Source organism: Rhineura floridana, chromosome 3 (genome assembly GCF_030035675.1).
Source record: "Rhineura floridana isolate rRhiFlo1 chromosome 3, rRhiFlo1.hap2, whole genome shotgun sequence".
NCBI classification, from domain to species: Eukaryota; Metazoa; Chordata; class Lepidosauria; order Squamata; family Rhineuridae; genus Rhineura; species Rhineura floridana.
In genome coordinates, this window is record NC_084482.1 from 127,712,872 (window position 1) to 127,739,973 (window position 27,102).

Genomic DNA, 27,102 nt, shown 5'->3' on the forward strand with positions numbered 1-27,102 from the left:
AGTACCTGCTGATGGTTACATTTATGCTCAACAAGCTGCATTACCTAATGACTGTGGCTGCAATCCAATATACCCTTTCCTAGTAGTAAGTCTCACTGAATTAGTTTACTTCTGAGTGGACATGCACAGAATTTCATTGTGAATTTATTAAACCCGATGAGTTCCACTAATCATTTGTATCCTCCTTTCATGACGTTAGCTAAATGATGTTACAACCATCCCGAGATGCAGACTTGTGCAATAGTAACTGTTAATCAGGTCGTTGCTAGATCTCTGACCATGAGCTGTGTTGGCTGAGACTGATGGGAGCTGTAGTTCATCAGCATCTGGAGAGCCACGGAGTGACCACCCCTGCTATATATTTACATAAGGCAGTCAGGTTAGAAGCCATGATGAATTAAGATGGAGGACAATTTCATGCTGTGCCTGTCATTTCGGGCTGAAGGCTGCTTATAATTCTGTAAACGTTGCACTTTCTGCTGCCAAGAAAGAGCTTCTGATAAGAAGTTGGTTTGAAGCTGCTGTAATAGCCAAAACAATGTCTAAGTGAAAGTATAATAAAAGTGTGTGTTGAGCTGACACTATCCTAAAGGACACTGCTTGGAAAATCACTGATGCAAGGGTCTCAGGTACTCTTTTTATCCTCATCTCAGACAGATTATGATAATTCATAGTCTATGCATGGTCAATGTATTGTGGGATGCTATCCACAATTATTAAAATTTATGTTCAATTATTGGAGAATTGCTAACTCCTGATCCAAGTTTGCTGGGTGATATATTTACATTTGATTTCTTTTTAACCTCCCTGAGGGAAGGCGGGTGTGGGGGGGTACTTCTTGCTTTCTGGATTATTGGATTATTTTTGTTTCCTGTTTGCTTTCCTGGCTTCCCTGCTTGCTGTTTGGCTTCCGTTCCGTATATTTAAATAGGCCTGGATCTTTGTATCTGATTCGTAACTATGAATTTCATTCTAATAACCATCTAGAAGATTTAAAACTATACGAATAACTGAAGATAGAAAAGTTAATTAGCTAGTTTGTTTTGTTCTCAATGATTATAAAAAGATTTCAGTAGTTATTTCCATTGTCTTCCTAATGTTGCTAATTCAGTTTATCATTATGCTAATTTTGGTTCATTGCATCTTCAATCATTATTAAATGTTCTATTCTGAAAAGTATTGTTTCATGCCCTATAGCACCATTAAGGTTGTGACAATATTACCAATGTAACTTTATACCTTTAATAAACCATTGTATTCATTTCAGTTATAATTTGGAGTTTGTATTCTGAGTAACAGATTATGTTTTCTCCTTGTTTCACTGGGTTGTTGCGGAGCAAATAGAATCGGGGTGAGGAATCCAAGGAAGGTTCATGCATGGGCCAGAGTTTGGCAATGTATGCATGGGCTTTGACTGGATCCACTAACTGACATTTAGAACTTTATTTTCAGTAATCCCTCCCCCCCAAAGCCTGCCTTTATAGGGTATGCTCGTTCTTAGCCTTTCCCAGCCTTTGGGTCCCCAGATGTTGTTGACTACAACTCCCATCAGCCCCAGCCAGCATGGCCAATGGTCAGGAATGATGGGAACTGTAATCCAGCAACATTTGGGGACCCAAAGGTTTGGAAAGGGTGCTCTATCTAAAGAAACTAATCTTTAGCAAACATAAACCGTTGCTCCATTTTTTAAAATGTATCTCTTTCAAAGTAGAAGCAACCCTTTACTTCTTAAGTTTTTTCCTGGGTTCTGTCACCCAAACAGTGCTAAGTGTTTCTTGAGAAGAGGCTGTGTCTTCACTATATGCTCTGGGAGTACTTACATTGCTTGGAGTCAGGCGTCACCTTTTCCATGAGGGCGATAAAGTTTTCCAGGAACTCAGTGTTGTTATCCGACTGGCTGAGGTCTTTGCAATATTCTCTGGGATTACGATGAAAGATTTGTCGTTTGGAAGGATGAAAAAGTTACTGTCAGTTTTCTTCCTCTCAGAACTGGTATCATCATGACTGTGTGTGCAACGAAGGTGAGGCAGTTACCCAGACATGTTGCTGTTGTGCATAAGAGCACACGCCCACTTGTCTGCATACATGTTTGAGATAAGAGTGGTGGGAATTTACGTAAAGTCATTTAGTCATGAAATTCATATCCTGTCCTATCCAGTAAACTCAATGAAGTGACTTCTAGCTTGAGGCATGTGCAAGGCTGTGTAGTGTACAGTGAGACAAATCAATATTTATGTGATTGACATTTATTTGTATAGGAGAGAATAAGTGGGGAAAGGGATACACGTAAAAATCCAAAATATCTCAAAACAGATCTCTGCAAAGAAATACTAGTATGTCTTTCTGTGTGACTGGGACCCAATTTGAAATGCAAGTGGATATGGATATAGTGTGCTTGAAAAAGTGGATATAGTGTGCTTGAAAAAAGGTAGTATTGGGTTTCTCACACTGCTATTATAGTACCTCTCAAGAACATTAGAAGACTATAAAACAACATGGAGACAGTTTGTGGAGGAACAGTAGGCAGTCTTTGAAATTTATTGACCATAAAAAAATCTGTGGCATTCCATCATTTTTGTTATTCACCGATGCCACTCATCACCATCTCTGGTGCCTAGTGCACAGCATGAGCACTTTGTGGAACTATATAATGACTTTTTAAAAATTTGTGTAGTAATTGTGTTATTATTCTAAGAATTTAATGGCTTAATACAGGCTGGGGCTCATGGGAGTTGTAGTCCAAAACATTTGGAGGGTATGAGATTGGGGAAGGCTGCTTTAGGGATCACACTCCTTTAGGAATTAGAAAGAAAGATCTGACAGAACAAGTAGACCTTCTTTCCTTCACACTCATCTACTTTTGTGAAATTCCAGAGCTGTCCTTTACTATGATTTTCACTACAGCCTCTTATATAAGCTCTATAGCTCTAATTATAATTTGAAAACAGTTTCTGCTTGACAAAAAAATTGAAGCTTTGGTAACTAGGATGGATAGGACTATATGCAGCTTTGGAAAATAGCCATGGGATCTGCAGTTTCAATTTTGCAGTTCTAAAGCAATATGTTTTCTTCCTATCCACCTTTTTCTTTAGGTTTGGTCTTAGCTTCATTTAACTCTAATTTCTTTGGTCACTTTAAAAATATGGCTAAAGAAATATGGCACTTGCAGGTAAATACAGGATCACTGTGGGAAACTTATAGTGCAGTGGTGATATTAATAGCAGCCCCATTCACCCTAGCAACATTTCCAGTAGTAGTTGGTCTCCCTAGAGCAGGGGTGGGCAGCCTCTTTGGGGAAGAATAGATACTCCAGTTGTAAAATGAATATCACTCCCTATGAAGCTACAATTCTGGGTAATCATGTTTGATAGCATTGGTACCACGTTGGTTTCCATTACAAACTACTGCAAATTAGGTTTCTGGGATACAGGTATTATGAATGATACTATACTGTAATTAAACAAGTATGAAATTTTATATCTTTGGGAATAATACTCCTGCCTACTAAACAAAACTGTCTCTGAATAAACGTGGGCAAATCTGTCCATTTCAGTTTCTCTCAGCTTCTCATTTTTCCAACCTTAAATTCAGTTCTCCACATTTTCATAACATACACATTTTTGTATGCGGTTTTGCCTAACATATGCATGTTTACAAAACAATTGTCCTTCATATAATGCATTTTTGTATTATTTTCATCAATATTTGCCTTCCTGTGTATACTTTCCCCTAGTACACACATTTTTGTACTACATTACTTGGCTGGAAAACTGAACCACAACATTTGGAGAAGTGAGAATTTCAAAGGTTGGCTGTGTTTTGGTTTGCATATTGTTTTAGGAAGTGTAAATTATTTATTTCTACCTTTAAATGTGAACTGAATTGAATTTCTCCCCATCCCTATCCCCGACTCGCTTTTGTTAGGTTCTTTCTGAAGAGTAAATGTATCCCCAAATAAATAAAATAGAAAGATACAAGGATGAGCCATGGCTGTCTATAAATGAAAGATGTATACACAGCGCAAGTCACATATAATGTGCCACTTTATGCAGGCCTAAATCTTTTTCATTGAGACTATTCAGCCAATCATCATGCTATACTCATTTTGAATAATCATTCCAAGCTTCCTTCTTTGTATGCTTTCCCCACAGTGCATTTACTGCTTGTTCCTGATATAGAAAGTTAAAGCACTGTAGGAAGTTCTATGTCACCGCATCCCTTTCTGCATATAATTATTTTTTACTGTAACCCTAAAGAACAATGTATGCAAGGGAAAAAATAGTTGACTAACTGATCAGCCACCTGCAAAGAAAGCATGTGACATAATGTAAGCAAGTGTCATTTTTAACATTTGCCAGAGATGTCTGGGGTTCGGATGGACTAAGCGTAGAACTGCAAGTCAGCTTGGCAAATGCTAGTTTTCACAAACACGTGTTAGCAGTTAACAGTAATGCAGGGGTGACATTTGCAAGTGAGAATTGATAGATGTTTAATCCTTCAGCTGCTCCCTCTATTCACCGCTGCAACCCCATCCCCAAATCTTTCTCCCTTCACCAGACGTAGGAGGCCAGGGGAGAGAGGCTGTTGGGAAGGATTAAGCACCTCCTACCCACCACTACTTCTCATATGCAAATATGCACCCCAATCTTGCATTAGTATTATGAGGCAAACATGGGACTGGGAACCCTGTGCTTTCTTTATCATGTGCAGTCCTCCCTGTCCCCTGCAAATGCTTCTTGAATAAAGCAGGAATGATGTAAGTGGAGCACACTGTAATCCAATAGGGCAGACAGACTTCATGACCAGCAGCAACAATTATTCACATTGCATTAACCGTGTATGTATGTGTTGGTATAGCACAGTTGGGAGGACAGCCTGGCTGGGAGTCCAGAGTCTGTGAGTTCAAATCCCTGCTTGTGTCTCCTGGGTGTCAAGGGCCAGCTAAAGATCACCCCCACAGTGAGTGGCTCAGGGGTTACGTGCCCTGTCACCTGTGCAGCCATGAGCAATCTGCATAGTCCCAAAGAGCCCAGTTGCCCCCCAGCTGGCAGTTGTGGACAAGGAAGGAGCTGGCTTGTGCAGCTGTGGCAAGCTGAGCAGGCCCTCGCCAGCTGGGGAGGACTAGCCTCAGAGGGAGGCAATGGTAAACCCCCGCTGAATACCGCTTACCATGAAAACCCTTTTCATAGGGTAGCCATAAGTTGGGGTCGACTTGAAGGCAGTCCATGTGTACTGTTTGCTTAACCAAATTTATACCGATTGAATATAAAGACCGCTAAGTGGTTTAAATATAACACACACACACTCTGTTTCAACTGTGCAGCCAGGAGCACTGCTGAAGTGAACAGGATGGAAACACAAAGAAAACAGCATGTTAAGCACTTGGTGACTGGGGTATGAAGGACTGTGTTTGAGAGGCAATAGCCTTGCAGCACGACTGCTTAGCTTCTTGCATGAATTTAACTATAACTTTGGGCCTGGGACTTTCCTTGTTTACAGCCTCCTTTTGCAAAAGCTGGGCAAGGATACTCACCTGTCTCTTTATAAAAAAAAGGAAATGAGGTTATATGGAGCTGATCTTATCTATGCTGCTTACTTTTAACACATTTTTCTGTCCTCTGAAATAATGCAGAACAAATGTAATGAACTATAATAGTTATATGCTTGTGTTCACCTAGTGCTCAATGTACCATATACTCTCTTTGCCAAATATGGTATCTTCATTGCCTCTGGTCATTGTCAAATAAGTAATTAAAATGGGTGCCACTATGCTTCGGTGGACAAAATCTCTGGTGTGTCATTTGACTTCATTTTTGAATGCTATTGAATTTGAAAAATGCTTCTCCCATAAAACTCCAGACTTTGAGGAAATAGGAGACATGATAGGAAGGAGTGGAGAAGGGGAGTATGCGGGGGTGTAGTCATCCAGGGTCTCAGGGGGTCTTAGACTCCTTACTTTTTTAGGAGCAGGGTCCCAGCAGGGTCCCTATGTCTCCAGCATCCTGTGAGCCAATGAGCATGAAACGGAAGTGTGTTAACCACTGAAAAGTGTCTTCTAACATGCTTAATTGTCCTTTCCTGCTGATTGAAGCCAATCAGAGTGAAAGGAGGTAAGTGAGCCACTGAGAAGACTTTTCTCAGTAGCCAACACACTTCTCTTTCATGCTCATTGGCTCCCAGGAACATCTGTTGTGGTAGGCAAAGGCATTAACAAGGATCTCATTCTCAACCCAACAGCAAAAAAAGTAAGGGGAGAGGAGGAGGTGTGGCTGTGACTACCATGAAGGGACCCTGCACTTCTGAATTTGCCACTACACTACTGGGAGCATGAGAGAAAACACTAAGGATCTGTCTGGAACAGATCAATATTTCACAGTTCACAGAGGTTGTCTGGACACTCACATACAACTGCTTCTCACCATAGTGATAACAAGGTGAGCAGCCCTCCTTAACTCCAGGATTAGGAATGGGAAATACAGTGATACACTATTTTGCATACAATTCTAGATGTCTCTCCTTCATATTGATAGATATGTGCTAATTTTAGAGAGTAGGACAGGTCTATTTAGACTTGCATTATATCTCCTATTTTTTAACACCCCTAATCTAAGTGATAGTTTATGCTGTTACAGGCCCCACCCTCCTAATGGCTTGTCTTTATATGAGTTGAAGATTTTCCCTCAGAGAGTATGTGTGCATGCCTCTACATATATGGAGGAGGATGAATTCTTGTATTACATAAATCCTACTGCAAGTCACAGCTCTATATCTGGCATTATGCCAGTGTACATCTGTCTCTGGAAGCTTTCCAAGAGCTGCAGCTGCAAAGTTCTTGTGAACATTGTTGACTTCCTGGTTTTGCTAGTAGCTAACGATTGGGATGGAGAGAGTGAGAGTGTGCTTGGCCCCATGCCTCATTGCCTCTCAGTAGTAAAAAGGAAAGGCACACATTCATTTAGAGAGTTATTTTCTGGGTTCATGGCAGTGTCGCATTACACTGTCTGATGCTGAAAAAAAAGTCAATGAGTTTGCCAAGCACGTTATTGTAGTTCCAGAGGCCTTGAGGTTTTCTTACCATTGACCACAGTGAGGAAAAAAACCTGTGCAACAGTGGGAAAATGCTGTGCCCAAAATGGCAGGTGGCAAGCGTTCTTCATGGTGGGACATCAAAACATCTGGAACACTGGAGTTCTCTCCGCAGAGCAGTGATACCTCACAATCCCTCCTTTGGAGTTAGTTGCTCGTACTGTACAAATTGTGCATGCTCTTGAGCATAATCAATATTAGATGGTCTGGGCTAGGATTCCAAACAGTGGCTCTAGCCTTCAGGCTCAAAGGAGCTATGCTATCTAGATGGGGGCTACATCTCTAAGTGCTTAGTTGGGTCTGGATTGGACAAAAGAGAGCCCATCTCTGCTCAACATTTGCAGTGTGCCCATGGAATCAGTTACAAGTACACGAAATGCATTCCAATTCTTGGCTGTTAATCACCTGTGATAAATGCTTAAAAAACCCTGCAGCCTTAGAGAATTCCTTATTATTGAGAATGTTTGCAACTTAGAACTCCCAGAGAGAGACAAAAAAGGGGAAAAGTGGGGGTGAAGGTATGAAAGTGCTATATAGTAGTTTCTTCAACCTTGGGTCCCCAGATGTTGATGGACTACAACTCCCATCATCCCTGGCCATTGACCATGCTATCTGGGGATGATGGGAGTTGTAATCCAACATCTGGGGACCCAAGGTTGAAGAATAGTACTATAGAGCAGTGGTTCCTAAACCCTTTTCCCACTTGAAAATTGCTGGTGGTCTTGGTGTACCACTTAATGATATTTCTGCCTGTTGCAGCAACTGTAATGTGTTTGACAGCTGTATGATTTTTAATTGTATTTTTATAGCTTCTTTTATTTCGTATATTGTATTGCAATTTGCATTCCACAAAATTCAGATAATACAATAAAATACAATATATTAAATAAAAGAAGCAATAAAAACACAAGTAAAAACTAATGTGAATATTTAATACAGACATGCCATGGATCGCCTAAATGAAACTCACAGAGGGCTGGTGGTCCATGGGCCACATTTTGGGAACCCTGACATAGAGCAAATATGTCCTGGGGCTGCTGGACTCCCTTTTGCTAAAATGGCTGAATGATATGAAAGAGATGAAAGCCCATTCAGGCACTAAGGAGCTCATGCAATGAGGGGAGAATGGGGACATGTCAGCTGGCCCAAGCCACTCCTTTATATTCCCATTGCTGGCTCTCCACCCTCCACGTTCTGCAGCAGAGAGCCTATACCAGGAGAGTCAGCTTTTTGCTGTAGACCTCTCCTCCAGTGTAACCGGCCCTAGGACCTGTGGGTGAAGTGCAGATAATAATAATAATAGTTCCATTTAAAAATGGAAATGGACTGCCTTTAAGTCGATCCCGACTTATGGCGACCCTAGGAATAGGGTTTTCATGGTAAGCGGTATTCAGCGGGGGTTTACCATTGCCTCCCTCTGAGGCCAGTCCTCCCCAGCTGGCTAGGGCCTGCTCAGCTTGCCACAGCTGCACAAGCCAGCCCCTTCCTTGGCCGCAACTGCCAGCTGGGGAGCAACTGGGCTCCTTGGGACTATGCAGCTTGCCCACGGCTGCCCAGGTGGCAGGGCACGTAACCCCTGAGCCACTCACTCTGGGGGTGATTTTAGCTGACTCTTGACACCCAGGAGACACGAGCGGGGATTTGAACTCACAGACTCTGGCCTCCCAGCCAGGCTCTCTTCCCCACTGTGCTATACCACCTCCAAAAAACCTTTTTTGAGGTTAGGCAAGTGACAGGGAAATGCACTAAAAAGTGTGGGATAATTACTGAAGATGTATAATAAATCTAAACAAATGCTCAGTAAAGAGTGGACATTGTATAACCTCCATATAAACTTTGTACAAGCAATAAAGACAGATGTTCAATAACAGTTCAAATGGAAAAGCTCTTAACTCACAAAGCAAGAGTGAATCCACTTTATTCCCTGCTGCATCATGCTTTTCCAAGCAGGGTGATCTATGTACATATCTTGTTAAGTTTGCTTTCCCCCCAAAGTTGCATGAGGTAGGCTCTAGTACAAACCCTGAAATAATTGTGCTGTAGTGTTCTGGGATTACACAATCAATTCCTTAGCAAGTCCATCTGCTGCATAATTATTGCCCTTAACTGGCCAAACCAAGGAAGTTCTATATCAGTCATAGTGACTGGACTATTAACTGTAGCACTGTACTTGTGAATCACTGGAGGAAGGTGTGTGTTAGTTTCATCAATGCATGTTGCTTCCATTAATGAGTTTGGTTCAAACTCATTAATATACTGTAGTAGAGCCAAATTCTTTAAATGATGTGCTGCTTTTGTGTAATGAGGACTGAGAAACACAGCAATATAGATATACAGATATACAGTGCACTCCACTTATCCCTCATACTTGTGGTCGACAGGACTTTGTATTGAACAGGCACAAATTAATGCAAATAAAACTCAAAATATGTTTGTAAGAAGAGGTTGAATCAGATTCTGGCTTCACCTGTAAATGACTGTAATCACATTTTAGAAGAGGTATCTGTGTCTATTTTGCATGGTTAATCTCTTGATTTTTCATCAATATATTGCAAGTCCTCCTATAGTATAAAGTATAAAATCATCCTTGCTGTACATATAATTTTGCTTCTCAAAGACCTGTAAGTTCACAACACTGCATCCACCAATATATCTACACAAATGTGTACAGATATATGTGCTTGCACGCCCACAAATAGATCATTAGTGATATATGGTTTCTGAAAATTACCATGGGCTATGACTGTATTGATGAGATATCATACAGTTTCATTAGTATGTTGTTTGGTATTATTGGTGCTGAAGGGCTAACTGGTGGTGCTGTCATGTGATCCTCTGCATTATGAATTGATGGCACAGGATCTATTTGTTCTGATTTAGCAACAGACCTGATTAGACATTGTGTTGCAATGAACATTTTCAGGAGATTCTTCCTCCCATTATTCTTTTTTATTATAAAAAGTCTAACAAAAATGTAATTACATTTCACATGAATAAGATTTTGAGCCCTGATTTGGATCTTCAGTATGTAAAACTTCCATTTATACCATGGATGGTCAGAATGGATTGCGACTTGTAGCACAGATGGGTAACCTGTTCCTCTATTATACCACTGTTCTTCAACCTTGGGTCCCCAGCTGTTGGTGGACTACAACTCCCATCATCCCCAGATAGCATGGTCAGGGATGATGGGAGTTGTAGTACATTAACATCTGGGGACCCAAGGCTGAAGAACGTTAACTTATATGGAACAGAATGTACAAAAATGCTTGGAATAAGGGAAGTATATCTTAGAAGTGTATGAAAACTTAGAAGTCACCCCCACCCTCAGTATTATTCTCTCCTGTACAAAGTTGAATTTGTGGAGAGTTACCAAATCCATATGATGTACAGAAATTCTCTTCCATTTTCTAATCCTTCACTAAAAGTAGCAGGGAACAATAGGATCTCACTATTTCCCCTTTACAAAACATTGGGCATTGAATTTTGGCTGATATTATATTGCCTATCTATTTCATCTTGCCTTTCTTCCAAATAGCTCATGGCAGCATACATGGTCATTGTCCTTCCAAATGTATGTTAAGAGATACCAAGGTCACTCAGTGAGTTTCATGGCCAAGGAAGGAAAAGGCTTATAAAAGTGGCTTCATGATTCCTTACATATAGCAGCAGAATATTTTCTCATTACTACTGGATTTCATATGCCCTCACAAAGGTCAGCAGCAGTGTTATGTCTTTTTGAATCCTATATGTTTAAAAAATGATTTCTGAACAACTCAGTAGCTTTATAAAAACTTGGAAGTATTTTCACTAATAAAAATAGCGTAGGGAGTGAATGATTCATGCTATCACAGTGTTTATTTATTATTAGGTATTTGTGAAATTTAGTATTTGTGAAATCCAAAAACATAAATAAAAGTGAGGCAAAAGCCCATTCTGATGTTAAAAATTCCTTGGTCAATGAATCATGGATCAGAATAATGATGTGTGAGATGCACCTAGTCAACCAAATTGATAATGGGATATTCAGTGCTAACAACTCTTGGGTTGGAAAATATTGGCTAAAATTATTCAATAGGAAATCTAGATAGGGTTATGAATGATACTCCTACCTTCCAAAGTCAGCTTTTGGCTTAGACAAAAATTGTGTATTATATTTTTTTCAGATATAACTAACATGATGGGAAGATCTCATCATGATCCAGATACGGCTGTCTTACTATTTTTTGAGTATTTTCAGAAACTATACCTATATATGTATGTGTACATAATATCTCATACACAGGCATACATATATATACTCTTCTTATGTAGGTGAGTGAACAGAAGGTGGGACCACTGTGCTGCCAGCCACAGTGGCATCTCAGCAAGGTGCAGGTGGCAGCCGTAGTGTCAGACTGGCACACAGGCAGATGACAGACATGAAAAGAAGGGGGGGAAATGATCAAGACTTTGGCACAATGAGAAGGTGTCAGCTCTGAAAGAGGTGGGAGTGATGAAGTAGAATATTTAAAAGGTGTGGCAGGGAGGGAAGTGGGGATGGGAAGGGGAGTTGAATCAATCCCAGGATCAGTGTTGGGGGAGAGTGGTTGAATGGACACCTCAGCAAGCTCACACGCAAAGCTACCTTGGAGCAATGAATACATGTCCCTCGGACTCAAAGCTGTTTGGCAGCAGGTATTCAAAATCTGCAACAGAAAGGTAACGTTATCCGGCAGGGGTTTGAAATGAGGGAAGAAGAAGGCTTCAGTCTCAGAATGTGACAGAAGAAAAGAAAAAAGAAAGAGCAAGTGAGAAATGGGGTGGAGGAGAGAGAGAGAGAGAGAGAGAAAGAGAGGAGAGAGAGAGAGAGGCATAAACAAAAGAGGCAAAACAATTGACTAATTTTAACAAGAGAGAAAGGAGAGAAGATTCTTTGGTAACTAGTATTATACAAAGTTATAGCCAATATGGTGCCAACATTTGGAGGATTTGATATTTTATTGTATATATATAAATAATATATAAATATTATAAATATATTTTAAATATATATAATCTGAAATTAAATATATCTGATAAATTGTATATGTATCACTTTGGGGCTGTACAGTTACATATGCACATATACACACATATATATCCTCATATTTATACATATATATGTATGTTTGGTAGGTCATATGGACATCTCTCTCTTATTACGATATTAACAAAGAAAAGAAATCACATGCTCTGCTCATACAGAAAGAGAATTATCAAAACAATATTTCCTAATAAAAATTATTTTTCAGGCATCAACATGGCCAAACCAGGGTCCTTTATGAAGACAGTCCAACCAAAGACTTACCCATCAGATGGAGGTAAAATGCAATGCATTGTAGAGGGTGCAGCTGCTGCCTTCTAGTTAACAGTGGTCTCAAAGCACTGCAATAGCCATCCCTCCCTAGTCTGAATATGAAACAGATCCTACAAATTTCATAGGAGCAAGCAGATGTAGCCATTAGGGTTGCCAGCTCAGAAGCATCCCAAACCCTGAGATTTCAGGGGTGGGCCCTTGTGATGTCACTGGGTGGGCCTGAGTAACGTCATGGGGGCAGGCTCGAGTGATGTCATTAAGCATGATACAAAGCATCAACCACAGTTGCTTGGACTAGGCAGTTCAAACAAAAACATTTCTCTGATTGGAAATTAAGCTAGAAATCTTAGCTAAAAGGTGGAGCCTGAGTAGGGAACACTTAATCTAGTCTACTTGCTTCTGGCAAGAAGGGTTTAGGTGCCCTCAGGCCAGGCCAGTCACCAGAAGGTCACTGTAGGAAGAAAGGAGCCTAGTGTTGTGGAGATGCTAGATGGGGGCACTCAAGAGTAAAGATGGATGCTCCTGAAGGCTGCCATTCTAAACACTCTTACAAAGGGACTAAGCCCCATAGAACTCAATAGGACTTACTTCTGAGTAGATATGGTTTGGATTGTGCTGTTGGTAAAGCTTGACTATGGATCCTCTGCAAAGATATCCGTATCAAAGCAGGGTTGGCAACTCCCTGGCTGGAATGCCCTGCCCGTACCTTTTAACATGGCTGCTCCAAATTTCTTTACAGATTTGACCCTTCACTTCAGAAAGAGGTTTGAGAAATCAGTAAGAGTAAGAAGATTCTCTTCCCTTTGCTGTCTACCTGTGGGCTGCTATAAACTCACTTTTACAGCCAACCCAATTCCAGTGAATAATAATTGACAGAGAAAAAACACACATGGTTTGGTTTACCTTCACAGGCAGCAGCTTGGGAACAGCAGCAATTGCAGCCACACTTCCCAGTATGTGAATTCTCTTTTACCACTATTGGGCAAGAAACAAACCATCATGCAACCAACAAGGTGCATCATCAGTGGGTTTAAGGGGGTTGAGCTGAGTGCATGGAACCACTGTTGTTGCTTCTATGGATGTAAGGGAGTGAAGTCAGAGGTAAATGAAATGCAAATAGAAAAACAAAAGACAGTGATGATTTCCTAAATGCAGTACCATACCAACCACAACAAGATTTCTATGAGTAAGGCAGAAAACTCAGCATTCCACAACCAGTCAGGGTTCCTAACCAAAAACCAAAGCTAAAAAAACCCTGGCAGCCAGTCAGCCAAGGTCACAGAAACTCCCATGCAGCACAACCTGACCCAGGGGCTGCAGTTAGTGCAGAATGCTGTCACATGATTACTGACATGAGTGAGACCCTATCAGCACATAATACCTCTGCTCTGAAATCTGCACTGGTTGCTGATTTGCTAGCAGGCCAAGTTCAAGGTGTGCTTTCCATATTATGGATGCCACATTTTTCTGCTTTTGTAAGAAATCAGTCCTTTAGTGTGGCAGCACCTATGCTTTGGAACTCCCTGCCTATTGACATTAGGCAGATGCCTTCATTGTACTATTTTCAGCACCTGCTACAAACATGTTTGTTTAGGCAAGCCTACACAGGCATGTAGAAGCTATTGTGCTCTTTATCTGTTTTTTAATTCATTGTTGGTTTTATTATTTTGAATGTTTTTAAATACCAGTCTTTAACTGTTTTTGCCAATAATTTTATTGTCTTAATTCCTTCTGTAAACCACCTTGAGGTTTTTTTTTTTTACAATAAAGTGGTATATAAATGTAGTAAATAAAATACATATATAAATTCTGGAGTCACTGTGGCCCTTGGGTCTCTTTCCACATTTAGGAACAAAGGAATCTGCCTTATACCTACTCAGGTCATTTGATACATCTAGCTCAGTACTGATGATATGGACTAGCATTGGCTCTCCAGAATTCCAGGCAATAGTCTTTTCCAGAGATTGAATTTTGGACCTTTGCATGCCAAGCATGTGCCCTACCACTGAGCTACAGCCCTTCTCCTGTTTTAAAAAAGAATGTTTTAAAATTGTTACTTCCTCTACATTTTCAATTCACTAATGAATGCACAGCATACCTGGGGCAGATCCACACCATTCATTTAAAGCACATTCAATGCACATTTGAAGCACATGAATCCCACCAGAGAATCATGGGAACTGTAATTTGTTAAGATGGTGGGAACTACAACTGTGAGGGGGAAACTACACTTCCCAGGATTATTTAGGGGAAGTCATGTGCTTTAAATGAGAGGTGGATGTGTTTTGAATGTATTGTGTGGATCTACTTAATAAACTTTGCCTGCATGTAAATCATTTTAATTAATTTTTTAGAATGGAATTGAGCAATAAAGTTTACTGGGTGACCATGGGCTTCTGACCATCTCTCAGCCTAATCTGAAAATGGATGAAAACAACAGAGGGGAACTGTGAACACCCCAAGGAAGAAGGGCACATTGAAAATGTAGAGGAAGTAATAATGTACAACCATAGTGTGAAATCAGATACTTACCGGGCCACAGTATGAAGAAATATTTATATAAGCATGACTGTCAAACATGTTTATTACTTACACAACCTGTAAAGATATTTATAGTGCAATCCTATATATGTTTACTCAGAATCAAGTCCCAATGTATTCAAAAGGGCTTACGTGAAAAGAGAAACATGCACAGAACTGCAACCTCAATTGATAAGGGATTGCACTCACACTATCCAACATTCAGAATCATGCCACTTTAAGCTGTTTTGCAACTGTTGGTCAATATAGGAATCAAACTGATTATATAATTGGTAGCAGAAGATGGAGAAGTTCCATACTTTCCACGAAAACAAGACCAGGAGCAGACTGCGGTACAGATCATGAACTGGTCATATCGAAAATCAGAGTAAAGCTAAAGAAGAACAACAAAGCAATCATAATGCCAAAATACAATTTAAATAACATCCCAGAAGGTTATAAAGATCAAATAAAGAACAGGTTTGAGGCTTTAAGTTTAGTTGATAGAGAACCAGAAGAACTATGGATTGAAGTCAGAGACATTATCAGGGAAGAATGCAAAAAGACAATACCTCTAGTTAAAAAGAGAGAAAGAGCTCAATGGATGACTGAAGAAACTCTTAAAATGGTTAAAGAAAGAAGGAAAGGGAAAGGAAAAGAAGATAGAAACATGGTAAGAACCCTAAATACAACTATACAGTGACTAGTATGTTGGGACAAAGAGAATATTACAATAGTCATTGTATAGAAATAGAAGAGGACAACAAAATGGGAACAGCAAGAGCCCTGTTCCAAAAGATTAGAGAAGTGAAAGGGAAATTTAAACCAAGAGTGGGAATGTTGAATAATCAACGGGAACACACTGACTGACCGAGATGAAATAAAAGGAAGATGGATGCAATACACTGAAGAACTCTACAAAAGAGATGCCAGGATGACAGATTCATTCATGGAGGAACCAGAAATTTTAGAATGTGAGGTGAAAGCTGCTCTTAAAATACTTGGAAGAAAAAAATCATCAGGAACAGATGGCATACCAATAGAGTTGCGACAAGTTACAGAGACTGAATCTGTCCAAATTTTGACCAAAATTTGTCAAGAAATATGGAAAACTAAACAATGGCCAACAGACTGGAAGCATACAATATACATTCCAATTCCAAAGAAAGGGGATGCAGTAATTATCAAACTATTGCCTTAATATCCCATGCAAGTAAAGTAATGCTCAAGATTCTACAAAAATGTAGATCATGAAAAACTATGGAATGCTTTAAAAGAAATGGCACAGCATCTGATTGTCCTGATGCACAACCTATATTCTGGACAAGAGGCTATTGTAAGGACAGTATATCGGAAATGGTGTGGGACAGGACTGCATTTTATCACCCTATTTGTTTAATCTATACACAGAACATATCATATGGAAACCAGGATTGGACCAAGATGGAGGTGTGAAAATTGGAGGGAGAAATATCAATAATTTAAGATAGCAGACAATACCATACCAGTAGCAGAAACCAGTAATGGTTTTAAATGAATGCTGATGAAAGTTAAAGAGGAAAGCACAAAAGCAGGACTACAGTTGAACGTCAAAAAGGCTAAAATAATGACAACAGAAGATTTATATAACTTTAAAGTTGACAATGAGGACATTGAACTCATCAAGGATTATTAATACCTCAGCACAGTCATTAACCAAAATGGAGACAATAGTCAAGAAATCAGAAGAAGGCTAGGACTGGGGAGAGCAGCTAAGAGAGAACTAGAAAAGGTCCTCAAATGCAAAGATGTATCCCTGAATGCTAAAGTCAGGATCATTTAGACCATGGTATCCCTGATCTCTATGTACGGATGTGAAAGTTGGACAGTGAAAAAAGTGGATAAGAGAAAAATCAATTCATTTGAAATGTGCTGGAGGAGAGCTTTGTGCGTACCATGGATTGTGAAAAAGACAAATAATTGGGTGTTAGAAAAAATTAAACCAGAACTGTCACTAGAAGCCAAAATGATGAAACTGAGGTTATCATACTTTGGACACATAATGAGAAGACAGGATTCACTAGAAAAGAAAATGGAATAATGCTGGGGAAAACAAAAGGGAGTATAATAAGAGGGAGACCAAACGAGATGGATTGATTCCATAAAGAAAGCCACAGACCTGAACTTACAAGATCTGAACAGGGTGGTTCATGACAGATGCTCTTGGAGGTCGCTGATTCATAAGGTCGCTGTAAGTCATAATTGACTTGTGTTTATGATTATTGGATTTTAAAGGGATGTATTTCTTGTTGTGAGCTGTCTTGCTTTCCAATCACCAACCCTACCTCACAGGTTGTTGGGAAAACTCCATATATACACACACACTGAAGATGTAAAAATACATACATCCCATATAATAGTTTATTGTCAAAACCAGTTTGTCATTGCAGAACTTTTAAAAAATAAAATAAAATCAGTATTAGTTTCCTGCATAATAAAAGCAGTGATACCTATGTAAACTCTGCCTAATTGCTTTAAAAATAGGATTGGGGGGGAGGGGGAAGAGAAAGATTTACAACAAACACAATCCTTTGCTATGTTCACTCAAAAGTCCCATTAATTTACAGCACAATCCTAACCATGTCTACTCAAAAGTAAATCCTACTGAATTCAATGGGGTTTACTCCAGGTATGTGGGATTAGCATTGCAGTTTTACTCTGAGAAAAGTGTGAATTGGATTAAGCTTCATATTGGGAAGGTTTTCAAAACACTGCCCTTTTCAACAGCTCAGGAAAATTTAAACTTGCTTGACTCCTCCAGACTTGTGCTACTGCTGAAAGCTATATACTTACTCAATTTATGAGATTTTCAGATAAGCAGGAAAAAGCAACAGTGTTCTGACCTTGCAATGAGGTCTAGCCACTGCCTGAAGGTCAAGAAATGCCTTGTCAATCACAACCCTGACTTCACTTATTGGCTGCAAACCTGAAAGGGCAGGGTTAGAGCAGCCAGCTACAAGCTCATTTAACAGGTGTGTGGGGGTGGGGGTGGCTGGCATTTTGGTGTATATGTCATGAACCAGACCACCTAGAAACTTAATTTTTTTAAAAAATGGAAGCTGAGACTCCGGGGAGGACCCTAAAAATCTGGAGACTGCGGGTGAAAACTGGAGACCTGGCAACCCTAGTAACCATAGCAAGCATAGAACAGTTTATGTGTTCGTCTGTTGCTGAGTTTCCAACTGCACAGGCTGAATGCCTGCCTCTATTTTGTCTCTCTATCTGTCTGTCAGTTTGTGAGATACACAGTACTCTATTATCCAGTTAACAGTCATTCAGCTAAAGGGACTTTATTAAAACAAATGACTGGATGCCCAAATGGGGCATAAATCAGATTAAGCTACGGCTTAATCCTAGAATTAAGAAATGGCCTCTTGAAAGTTTCCATCCTATTTGTGAGCAGAGAAATTCGAAGGCCCACTTCATTGAATTTGCCAAGTGGGTGGAGAAATTCTCCAGTGATTTATCTGTAGTGTGGCTCACCATTAGCAGTGGCAGTTAACACTGTTTTCTCTTTGTTTTCCAGTTCTTTCTAGCTGTTGCTGTAAATGAAAGCACCACCACCAGCAACTGTGTTGGTAGCCTGGCCACCAATCTGCATCCTCTACAAGGCCATGGACCAAGTGCTGTTCTGTAGCAGGGTGTGTAGAATGGCAGCTGTCCTCACCACAAAAATGGTGGAGAATATTTAGAGAAAATTCTGCAAAGCAGCCTTCTTTTTCTAGAGTTGGGGGCAACCCCCCCCCAAGTCTCAAAAATGTTCTCAGAAAAATGTCGTTTGGGGTCAGCTCTAGGTTAAGGACACTTAATTTCAGAACAGGGCAACTGCAAGGGGTGATCAGCTGTACTAGTATAGCTGTTGAAGAAACAGCCAAACTATCAGCTTTCAAGGATAGCAATAGAACAGCTCTAATTTGTATACTAGAAAGGTTTTTTGTTCAATTTTATTTGATTTTTCTACTGGGCTGGATAATTTTCACTGGCCAGATGCAAAAGAGGACTGGCCTCTCTCCCTTTTAATAGTTGTGTAGAAGATGGAACTTCAGCAGGTGTAGCTTATTATGCAAGCTTCACCACCTGAAATTCCCCTTTCTACACAACCATTAAGGATGCATGCGTTCTGGTGTCGTTTGCATCTGGCCATCCTAACTACTAGAATGGTGCCAACATCTCCTAGAAATACTTGTGAATTTGACTAGTAATATTTTGCTAAGTGTTGCGATGCTTTGAAGAGCTTTTTCTATACGATTTCATTTTTGTTTAATTCTAATTATCCAGTTAAAACAATAATTCTTGTGGCATGGTCTTACTTATATCTCTCATGAGGGAGAGGGAAGGGGAAAATATCCCAACTGTCCAGAGCTCTTATAAATGAACTGTCATTAGTGAAGAAAACAAAACAAAGTAGTAGCCTAGGGGAACTCAGAGTGCCTGTAAAGTAGAAGAGAGGTATATCGCTGGTGTTTTTCTTGTATTTCTGTGTTTGATTTTAGAAGCTGCCTTGGGGGCCCTTTTAGAATCTAGAGATAGAGATTTATAAATAAAGAAACACATAAATAAGTTTTTAAATTAGCAAGTATAATGTCTGACCTTGGTATTGCCAAAAAAGTCTTGCTAACAGATGAGCCTTCTCAACAAATCTGCTCCTTAGGGGAGAGTGAATTCTCATCTAGTAGTGGCATATCTTTCATAGATCACAGGGCCCATTGTTCTAACAGAAGTTCTGTCTTGCCTTGGATTAAACTTCATTGTCATGCAGTCCATTACTAACCTCTGGCAGTCATTCCTGGAGGAACCTGCCATGATTTATGTAGATGAAAAGGAGAAATGGAGTTGGGTGGCCATCAGCATATTGATGACATTGCACTCCGAAGCCTTGAGTGACCCCAACCAGCAATTTCATGAAGAACTTAACAAGCATAGAAGACAACCGGGAGCAGTAATCACGCTCTGAAACTATCCTATGAGATAGGAACAGAACCACTGCAAACCTGATAATCCACTTAACCCATGCAAGTGTTCCAGGATGATACCATGGTCATTGCTGTCAACAGGTGCTGAGAGATCAAGTAGAATCAACAGAGACATTGTTCCCTGTCTTGTTTTTGGTATGGGTCATCTATCAGGCAACCAAGGCAGTTTCTATCCGTAACTCATCCTAAAGTCAGACTGAGAATCAGTTAATTTCTTTCAAAAGCCTTTTCTACTGCCTGCTAGATTAGTTTTCCAAGAATCATAACTTTGAGACTCACTGGCAATTCCCCAATATAAGGGACTCAAGAGAAGACTTCTTCAACAATGGCCTTGTGATTATTTTACCTTGAAAAACTAAACCCTCATGCAACAAAATATTCATTTCAACTAAGATGGAATTTAGAAGTTTCTCTTGACTGATCTTCATTGGTCAAAATGGGCAGAGGGAAATCAAGCAGACATGCAGTAGGATGGCCTACAACTGATATTTATTCAAGTGAAGTGGGATAGAATCTTTACATACCACAGCAACTCCTCCTCCCCATCCAGTGAACTTATGTTATTCCAGTACAGAGTACCCAGCTGGAAGTAATTTGGACCAAACAGAACTCACTGCCTCATCTAGTTAGGTCTACACATAATGAATACCAGGACAGCTTACTCGCCCCTAATCATATTATAGAAGATAGCTGTTTTAATTTGGACTGACCTGCATTTTAAAAGGAACAAATGAAGGATTAAAGGAAGGCTGATTAAGCTCCTTAAAGGACTGGAAAAAAGGAATTCCTGAATTTATTTATTTATTTATTACATTTATATACCGCCCCATAGCCAAAGCTCTCTGGGCGGTTTACAGCGGATCTCACTACTCCTGCACTGTATCTGCCCTTCTCCAAATCTAACCCAGGTCTACAAACAAACAACCTCCAGGCACATCTGAGCTGTAATCACCATCCGCACAGCACAGTAGCAGTTAGCAGTAATTAGTTACACTTGGCAGCAAGACAGTGACAGCTATTAAGAGGACACAGAATTAACTGCACACAAAAAATTAATTTAAATTAACGGATTAACTAAAAAAAAAAACCCTCTAAGACATATAAGATAATGCTGAGTGAGGATAAAAAAAGCAGTGAAGATCTACAAGGCCAAATAACAGTAATCACAAAGGAACAACAAGTTGCTGCTTTCACTATAGTGGAAGATATCAGTGATATTACCAACAGAGAATAACTGATTTTATTGTCATATTCTGTATTTTAACTTTTTGTACACCGCCCAGAGAGCTATTCGCTATGGGCGGTCTATAAATGAAATAAATAAATAAATACATGTGATTGAGTAAAGTATCACCCACTGTCACTGGATGCGCTCAGTCAAAACAGAGGCTGAATACCTATCTTAATTTTTTAAAATATAAGTATTCACAATAAATTATATTAACTACCAAACCACGGTCAGTGAACAGTCTAATGGAGGACTCAAAAGGATGATCCTCATTGACATCACTTTTTCAGTGGCAACCAGTTGGCAGCCCTGCTTTTGGCAAAGCCCTCAGATTTTAACTGCCCTTTCTGGATATGTACCTCATCAGACACTCTGGGGTGCCTGCTGACTCTTCCTGGTAGGGCAAAGGATTGGACTCGCTTCTGCTGTCACTCACAGGGCCTGGGGGGAGAGGCAAGGCCCATGGATGGTAAATCTGGGGGTGGAGAGTCTCTCACTTTTGCTCTTCTTCTGCCAGTCTGGTATGTGCTCCAATAAGATTGCTCCATGGTCCACAATCAGTCCTGTTGGGGCTTCCACTGGGCTGAATGCTAGGTAGTTTATCCAGAAGCATAATACTTTTGCTGCTTCTGTATCTGAGCCATATGAAAACAGCAGAATATTCCTGGACAGCTAGGGAACCTGTGGCTCTCTAGAAGGTGTTGGACTCCAACTTCCACTAGTCCCAACCAGCATGGCCAATGATCCAGCAATAACTGGAGGCTCACAGGTTCCCATCCTGTGGTACAGCCTTCTTTAAGGTGCAGCAAAATGATTCAGGCAGATGCCTCTGAAGAGGTTGACAGTATGTTCAGAGCAATACAGTGCAAATGTGTACTTGTGAGCAGACACCTGAGGACCATGAAGCAGCAGTTTAGCACACGACACTTCCTGTTATTTGAGCATTTCTACATACAGTATGTCGTTATTATTTATTTATTTATTAAATTTATACCCTGCCTTTCTTTTCATGATTGAAACCCAAGGCGGCTTACAAATGGTTCCCAGGAGGTCTCCCATCCAGGCACTGCCCAGACCTGAACCTGCTTAGCTTCAGCAGGGAGCAGGCCTTATGTGCCTTCAGACCATACCTAGGTACTACTATACAGAGACAGAGTGGGGAGCAATTTTTAACCATGCTACAAACTATATGTGCTACCTTTGACATGAAAATCCACTTTTTAAAAACTTTGTTGCTTTTATTGCCACAGGCATAAAAAGGAATCATTTAGAGTATTGCCTCTAATAAATCTGCACAACTCAGTGATAATGCCTCTAGGAGACACATTTCATATATGAATTCCTAGTCTTTTTTCTCCTAGCAATCTGCACCTCCACACTGTTTGCCACCGGAGACCCCCATGAAATGAATGAGACTTACTGGTGCACTTCTTTGGAGGGAAATCTTATCAATTCAGCAACATTTTAACCAGGTGACACATATGAAGCACTGGCTGCCCTAAGATTAGGATTCTTTCTTAGTTTTGTGCAAGGAAGGAACTGTAGGAATCAAATTTACTGTTTCATTTTTGTATCTTTTCCCTAGAGTATTACACAGTATGTTAGCTTTCCACTCAGCAATTGGAACATCATTTGGGTTTGACTACATGACTCACTCTTGAGGTTAAAACAAAATAAGGGATAGCTGTTGCAGGCTTTCCTCTGAAGGACATCCACTCACTTTTAATAACAGTTCAAGCAACCTTGCTGTGTTTGTATTAGCAGCAAATTTCCCCTTCAAATATATCAATATAAAGACACTGATTGTGAGACCACTAAAACTCCTCTCCTTCCCCCACCAGTGTCTCCCACAATGCATTACAATACATTTGTGGCCCTTTCTCAGGGCAGCACAGCCATAGGTTGGACTGCTAGTTTTGAACAGGACTGTAAGGCAGGGTCTGGATACAAGCCAATGAAAGGAGGAAGAGGAAAGGAATACAAAAACACTAAGTAATTATTCCATCAGCATTGCCATTACAGGGTCACTGGGAGCAGGCAGCTCAATGCTGATAGAACAGGGCTGAGGACAACAGATAGAACCTTAGTGCTTGAGATCAGGTCTCTGGTGATAACTCCTTAGTGCCACAATGTGTCAGCTAACCATAGTGAATGTTGTCTCTTCCTTCCTCTGTATATGTTTACAGCATACATTTACCTTTCTGTCAACATGTACGACCCTTTCCAAATGGGCCATAAAACGACTTAGATCGGTGAAGTAGTCAATATAGAAAACAATGCATTTTACTGGAGCATCTTGTATTTCTTGATTCACTGGTCCAGGCTGTAGGAATGCATGTATCTTTGGGGAGGCAGGGATGATCAAGAAGATTAGAGGACAGCATATTTTGTTGCATGGAGATAGCTCTCCATTTCAAAATCATTTTGCTTTCGTGTGGAACCAATCACAGTCTGAACAGTTAATTGATCACATAGACCTTGCCATCTCAGACCAGGTTAAATGACTTTTAACCATGGGAGTAACTGAAAGTATAGCTGGTCCCCATTTCTGCTTCATCTTGACAAGATTTGAGTTCCAGTCATGGTTTTCATGTAACTTAGACCAATATACACGGAGAGATCTACAAGCCCCTTGTTCCTCACCAACATTTTGTTTTTGCTGCTGAGCAGTCTTCACTAACTTTCCCTTTTCTGTTCATGTCATACCAGATGAAATGCTACAGAAGATGCTGTAGACCAGGGATGGGAAACCTGGTGCTCTCCAGAAGTTGTTGGCCTCCAACTCCCATCAGCCTCAGCCAGCATAGCCAATGATTAGGGATAGATAGTGGGAGTTGTAGTTCCACAGCATCTGGAGGGCTATATATTCCTCATCTCTGCTAAACATTTTTTTAAATGACACATAACCCTAATAACATTTGTGGGAAAGGACATCCATATTCTAAAGAGTCTGCTTCAATGTAGACTACCAAGTCTTATCTATTAATGGGCCTTGGAATGTTATTGTGGAAAACTTACAAGACTCAGGAAGGTCTGCTATTTGTAAAGTACACATATCCATGCTGTCGGCGGGGGGGGGGAGATGACCAGCACCTGCAGATACTATTTTGTGCTCAAACTGAAGTGCAATTGCACTGCAGTTCTCAGGACTTGACCCGCAAGAGAATGAGAAAACAAAAATCTATGATGACCCAGGTTCTATTCACATTCCTCAGAAAATTAAATCTAATTTTCTGTAGAGGATGCAAAGCTACAATTGGATACTAAAGGCACTGAATCAAGACACTTGTAAACTGTGGGAAAAGGACCACACCAATTTCATTAAATTATCTTCACACTATACCCTTATCCCTGGAATCACTGGGAAGCTAATGGACAGTTATTGTTATGGAACTATAGTTGCTGACTACTGATAAGAATGAATCTTCTTGTGGAGATTATGATTCATTGGAAAACAATTCTGATCTGCACACAGCTAGAGATAGAAGGATCAGTCTTTTCCTAGTTCATGATAGTTTGTCTTATTCATTAGTCCATTCCATCCTGTTTCTGAATTCATTTGTGATTTTTTTAAAAAAGGTTTGTATGAAAGTTTGTATTAAATAGGTGTTTAAACAGGTACTTAAATATTTTTATCACAAAATACATATCTGAATACATATTTATCTGAATGCACACACTTTTCTAAAGGTATTTTATCTGAGATATGCATTTTGATGTGTTCTGATACTTTTTTTGAGGCTTGTATTGCAAAATTTGAAACAGTGCAAAATTTGAAACAGTGCAAAATTTGAAGGACAGTTACATTCTGATTGTTGAATTAGTCCTGTAGGTGGAAACTGGATCAGTTTGCTTAAAAATGCAGACCATAATAAATCCTCCTCCATCCATACATGCAGCGTGGACCTGTCTGAGATTTCTGCTTCCCCTGCTGTTCAGCCAATGTCTCCCCCACTCAAGAAGCCTAAATATTTTCTTGTGGAAGTGGTATTGGATTCTGTTTCCAAATACTTCTGAGTCTGAAGGTCTCTGCACAGCCCTGTCCATTCAGGTTGAGTTGTCTTAAAGAGGAAGGTAAGCACAGGAACAAGGAGAGGGGAAGAAGATTTGTAGGGTAGGCGTAAGACAGGGGAGGAAAAAGGAAGGAAGGGTGAGGGAGGTATTTTTGCAGGGAGAAAAAAGAGCAGGATATTAAACTAGCTACAAAAAACCTTATTTGAATTCAAACATAACAATTCCATATGAAGTTGGCTCATCTTTAACGATACTGGATTGAGTCTCTGAGCAATGCACAGGGAAGGAGTGGGGAGATCAGTAGTGGTGAAGCTATTATGAACATAACAAGACATGTTGCTTTCAAATAAAGGGTGAAAGAATTTAAGGGGAGGAGGAGGGAAGGAACAGTTTGGTGGTGGTTTGCAAGGTTAGGCGTGGCAAACGGGCAAGGTAATGGGCAAGCAGGCCGGGTGGGTGCTAAGGGGGAACGGTGAAGGTTTGGAGTGAGGGGTGAGGGTACTGGACACGGGTGAGGAGAAGGGGGTGGTGGAAGGGTAGTGGTCTAAGACTGAAAATACTTGCCCTTCAATTTGCTTGGTACCGTGCTTGGTACTGTGTGAATCCATCAGAGAGAGAAAGCAAGAAAAAACAAACAAAAAACAGAAAACAAAAAAGGGGGGGTTGGGTGGAAAGGGGAAGGGGTACAAACAATATTTTATTCAATTGCTATTTGAATAAAAATATTGTGTATCATAATCATACCGAAAGGAAACCTCTTGCAAAAAACGACATGAAAAAGAAACCAAAGAAGAATAAAAGTACCAATAAAAAGGCCACAGTAATAAAATAATAAAAAATGTATAGATATACTATATATATATATTATATAACCAACAGAAAAAATGAAATTCAGTAGCAAACAGTTTGCAACAGTCTTGATATAGAGATGTTCTTACTGAGTTACCAGACCATGCAAAATTTAAGATTAACAAAGGACACATACAGAGAGAGAGAGAGAGAGAGAGAGAGAGAAGGAAAGAAAACAAAGGGGCAAAGGCGAGGGTGAGGGTGTGATGGGCCCGGGTCTATTTGTGAAGTGTGTAGGATGTGGGTGCAGCTGTCTTTAGTAAGAGAATCTGGCATGTGGAGAAAGCTTGGAAACAACTCACTTGGAGAAAAGGCCTGGCTGGATTGTTTTTATTGTTTAACCCTCATTTTCTTTTTCAAATGTAACCAAAGAGATTGGGCCTTGCCCTTCTTCACATTATGTTGTATGGAAGGAAACATTTATTTATTTATTGCATTTGTATACCGCCCCACAGCCGAAGCTCTCTGGGTGGTTTACAGCATATGTATTAAGCAGCATATGACTGCTTTAAAAAAAAAAAAGCTTGCTGAGAAGATGTTGGTGGCCTCCTGAAGAGGAACAGCAGGAATAACCACTGTGGGTTTCACCATAGTGGTACTAGAAGACCCAAAGGTGACAGCAATGGCTGAAAATGTCACATCTGTATATTAAGCTGATTACTACATGTAGGGGAGGGGTTGTAGCTCAGTCGGAGGGCACATGCTTTGGATGCAAAAAGCTCTAGGTTTAACTCCTGGCATCTCTAGGGAAGGACGGGAAAGGCCCCTGCTCAAGACCTCAGAGGTCCACCACCAGTTAGTGTTGATGATACTGAGTCAGATGGACCAATGGTCTGACTTGGTATAAAACAACTTCCTATGTTTCTAACATGCAAGGAGCCAGTGAGTGCCTACTCGAGACTGTTGAGGTTAGGTGGGTTTATGACTACCCAGTTAGGTTTGGAGGGCTAAGTGCTCCTGCAAAAGGAAACTGAAAAGTGTCTTAAGGCTGCATATAAAGCATTGGGCATCAATTCTGCAGAACACCATACAGTCATATGTACTACCATCCTGGT

The 27,102-nt window shown here is 40.2% G+C and overlaps 1 protein-coding gene and 1 long non-coding RNA gene across 4 annotated transcripts in view; one reads left to right on the forward strand and one right to left on the reverse strand.

The window, feature by feature from the left end:
• CACNA2D2 (calcium voltage-gated channel auxiliary subunit alpha2delta 2) overlaps positions 1-27,102 on the reverse strand; it is a 1,044,533-nt gene that overhangs the window by 35,316 nt on the left and 982,115 nt on the right. For all 3 annotated transcript variants that reach the window (XR_009761453.1, XM_061617858.1, XM_061617859.1), the window contains 2 exons: positions 11,714-11,774; positions 1,821-1,918 (listed from right to left, as the gene is read on the reverse strand). Coding sequence is in view for 2 of the 3 variants with exons in the window: in XM_061617858.1 (XP_061473842.1) it covers positions 1,821-1,918; positions 11,714-11,774 (159 nt within the window). In the remaining variant the exon portion in view is untranslated. The remainder of the gene's footprint in view (positions 1-1,820; positions 1,919-11,713; positions 11,775-27,102) is intronic.
• LOC133380500 (uncharacterized) lies at positions 413-20,782 on the forward strand. Its single transcript, XR_009761455.1, has 3 exons — positions 413-629; positions 12,360-12,428; positions 18,510-20,782. It is a non-coding gene; the product is annotated as an uncharacterized LOC133380500 (long non-coding RNA).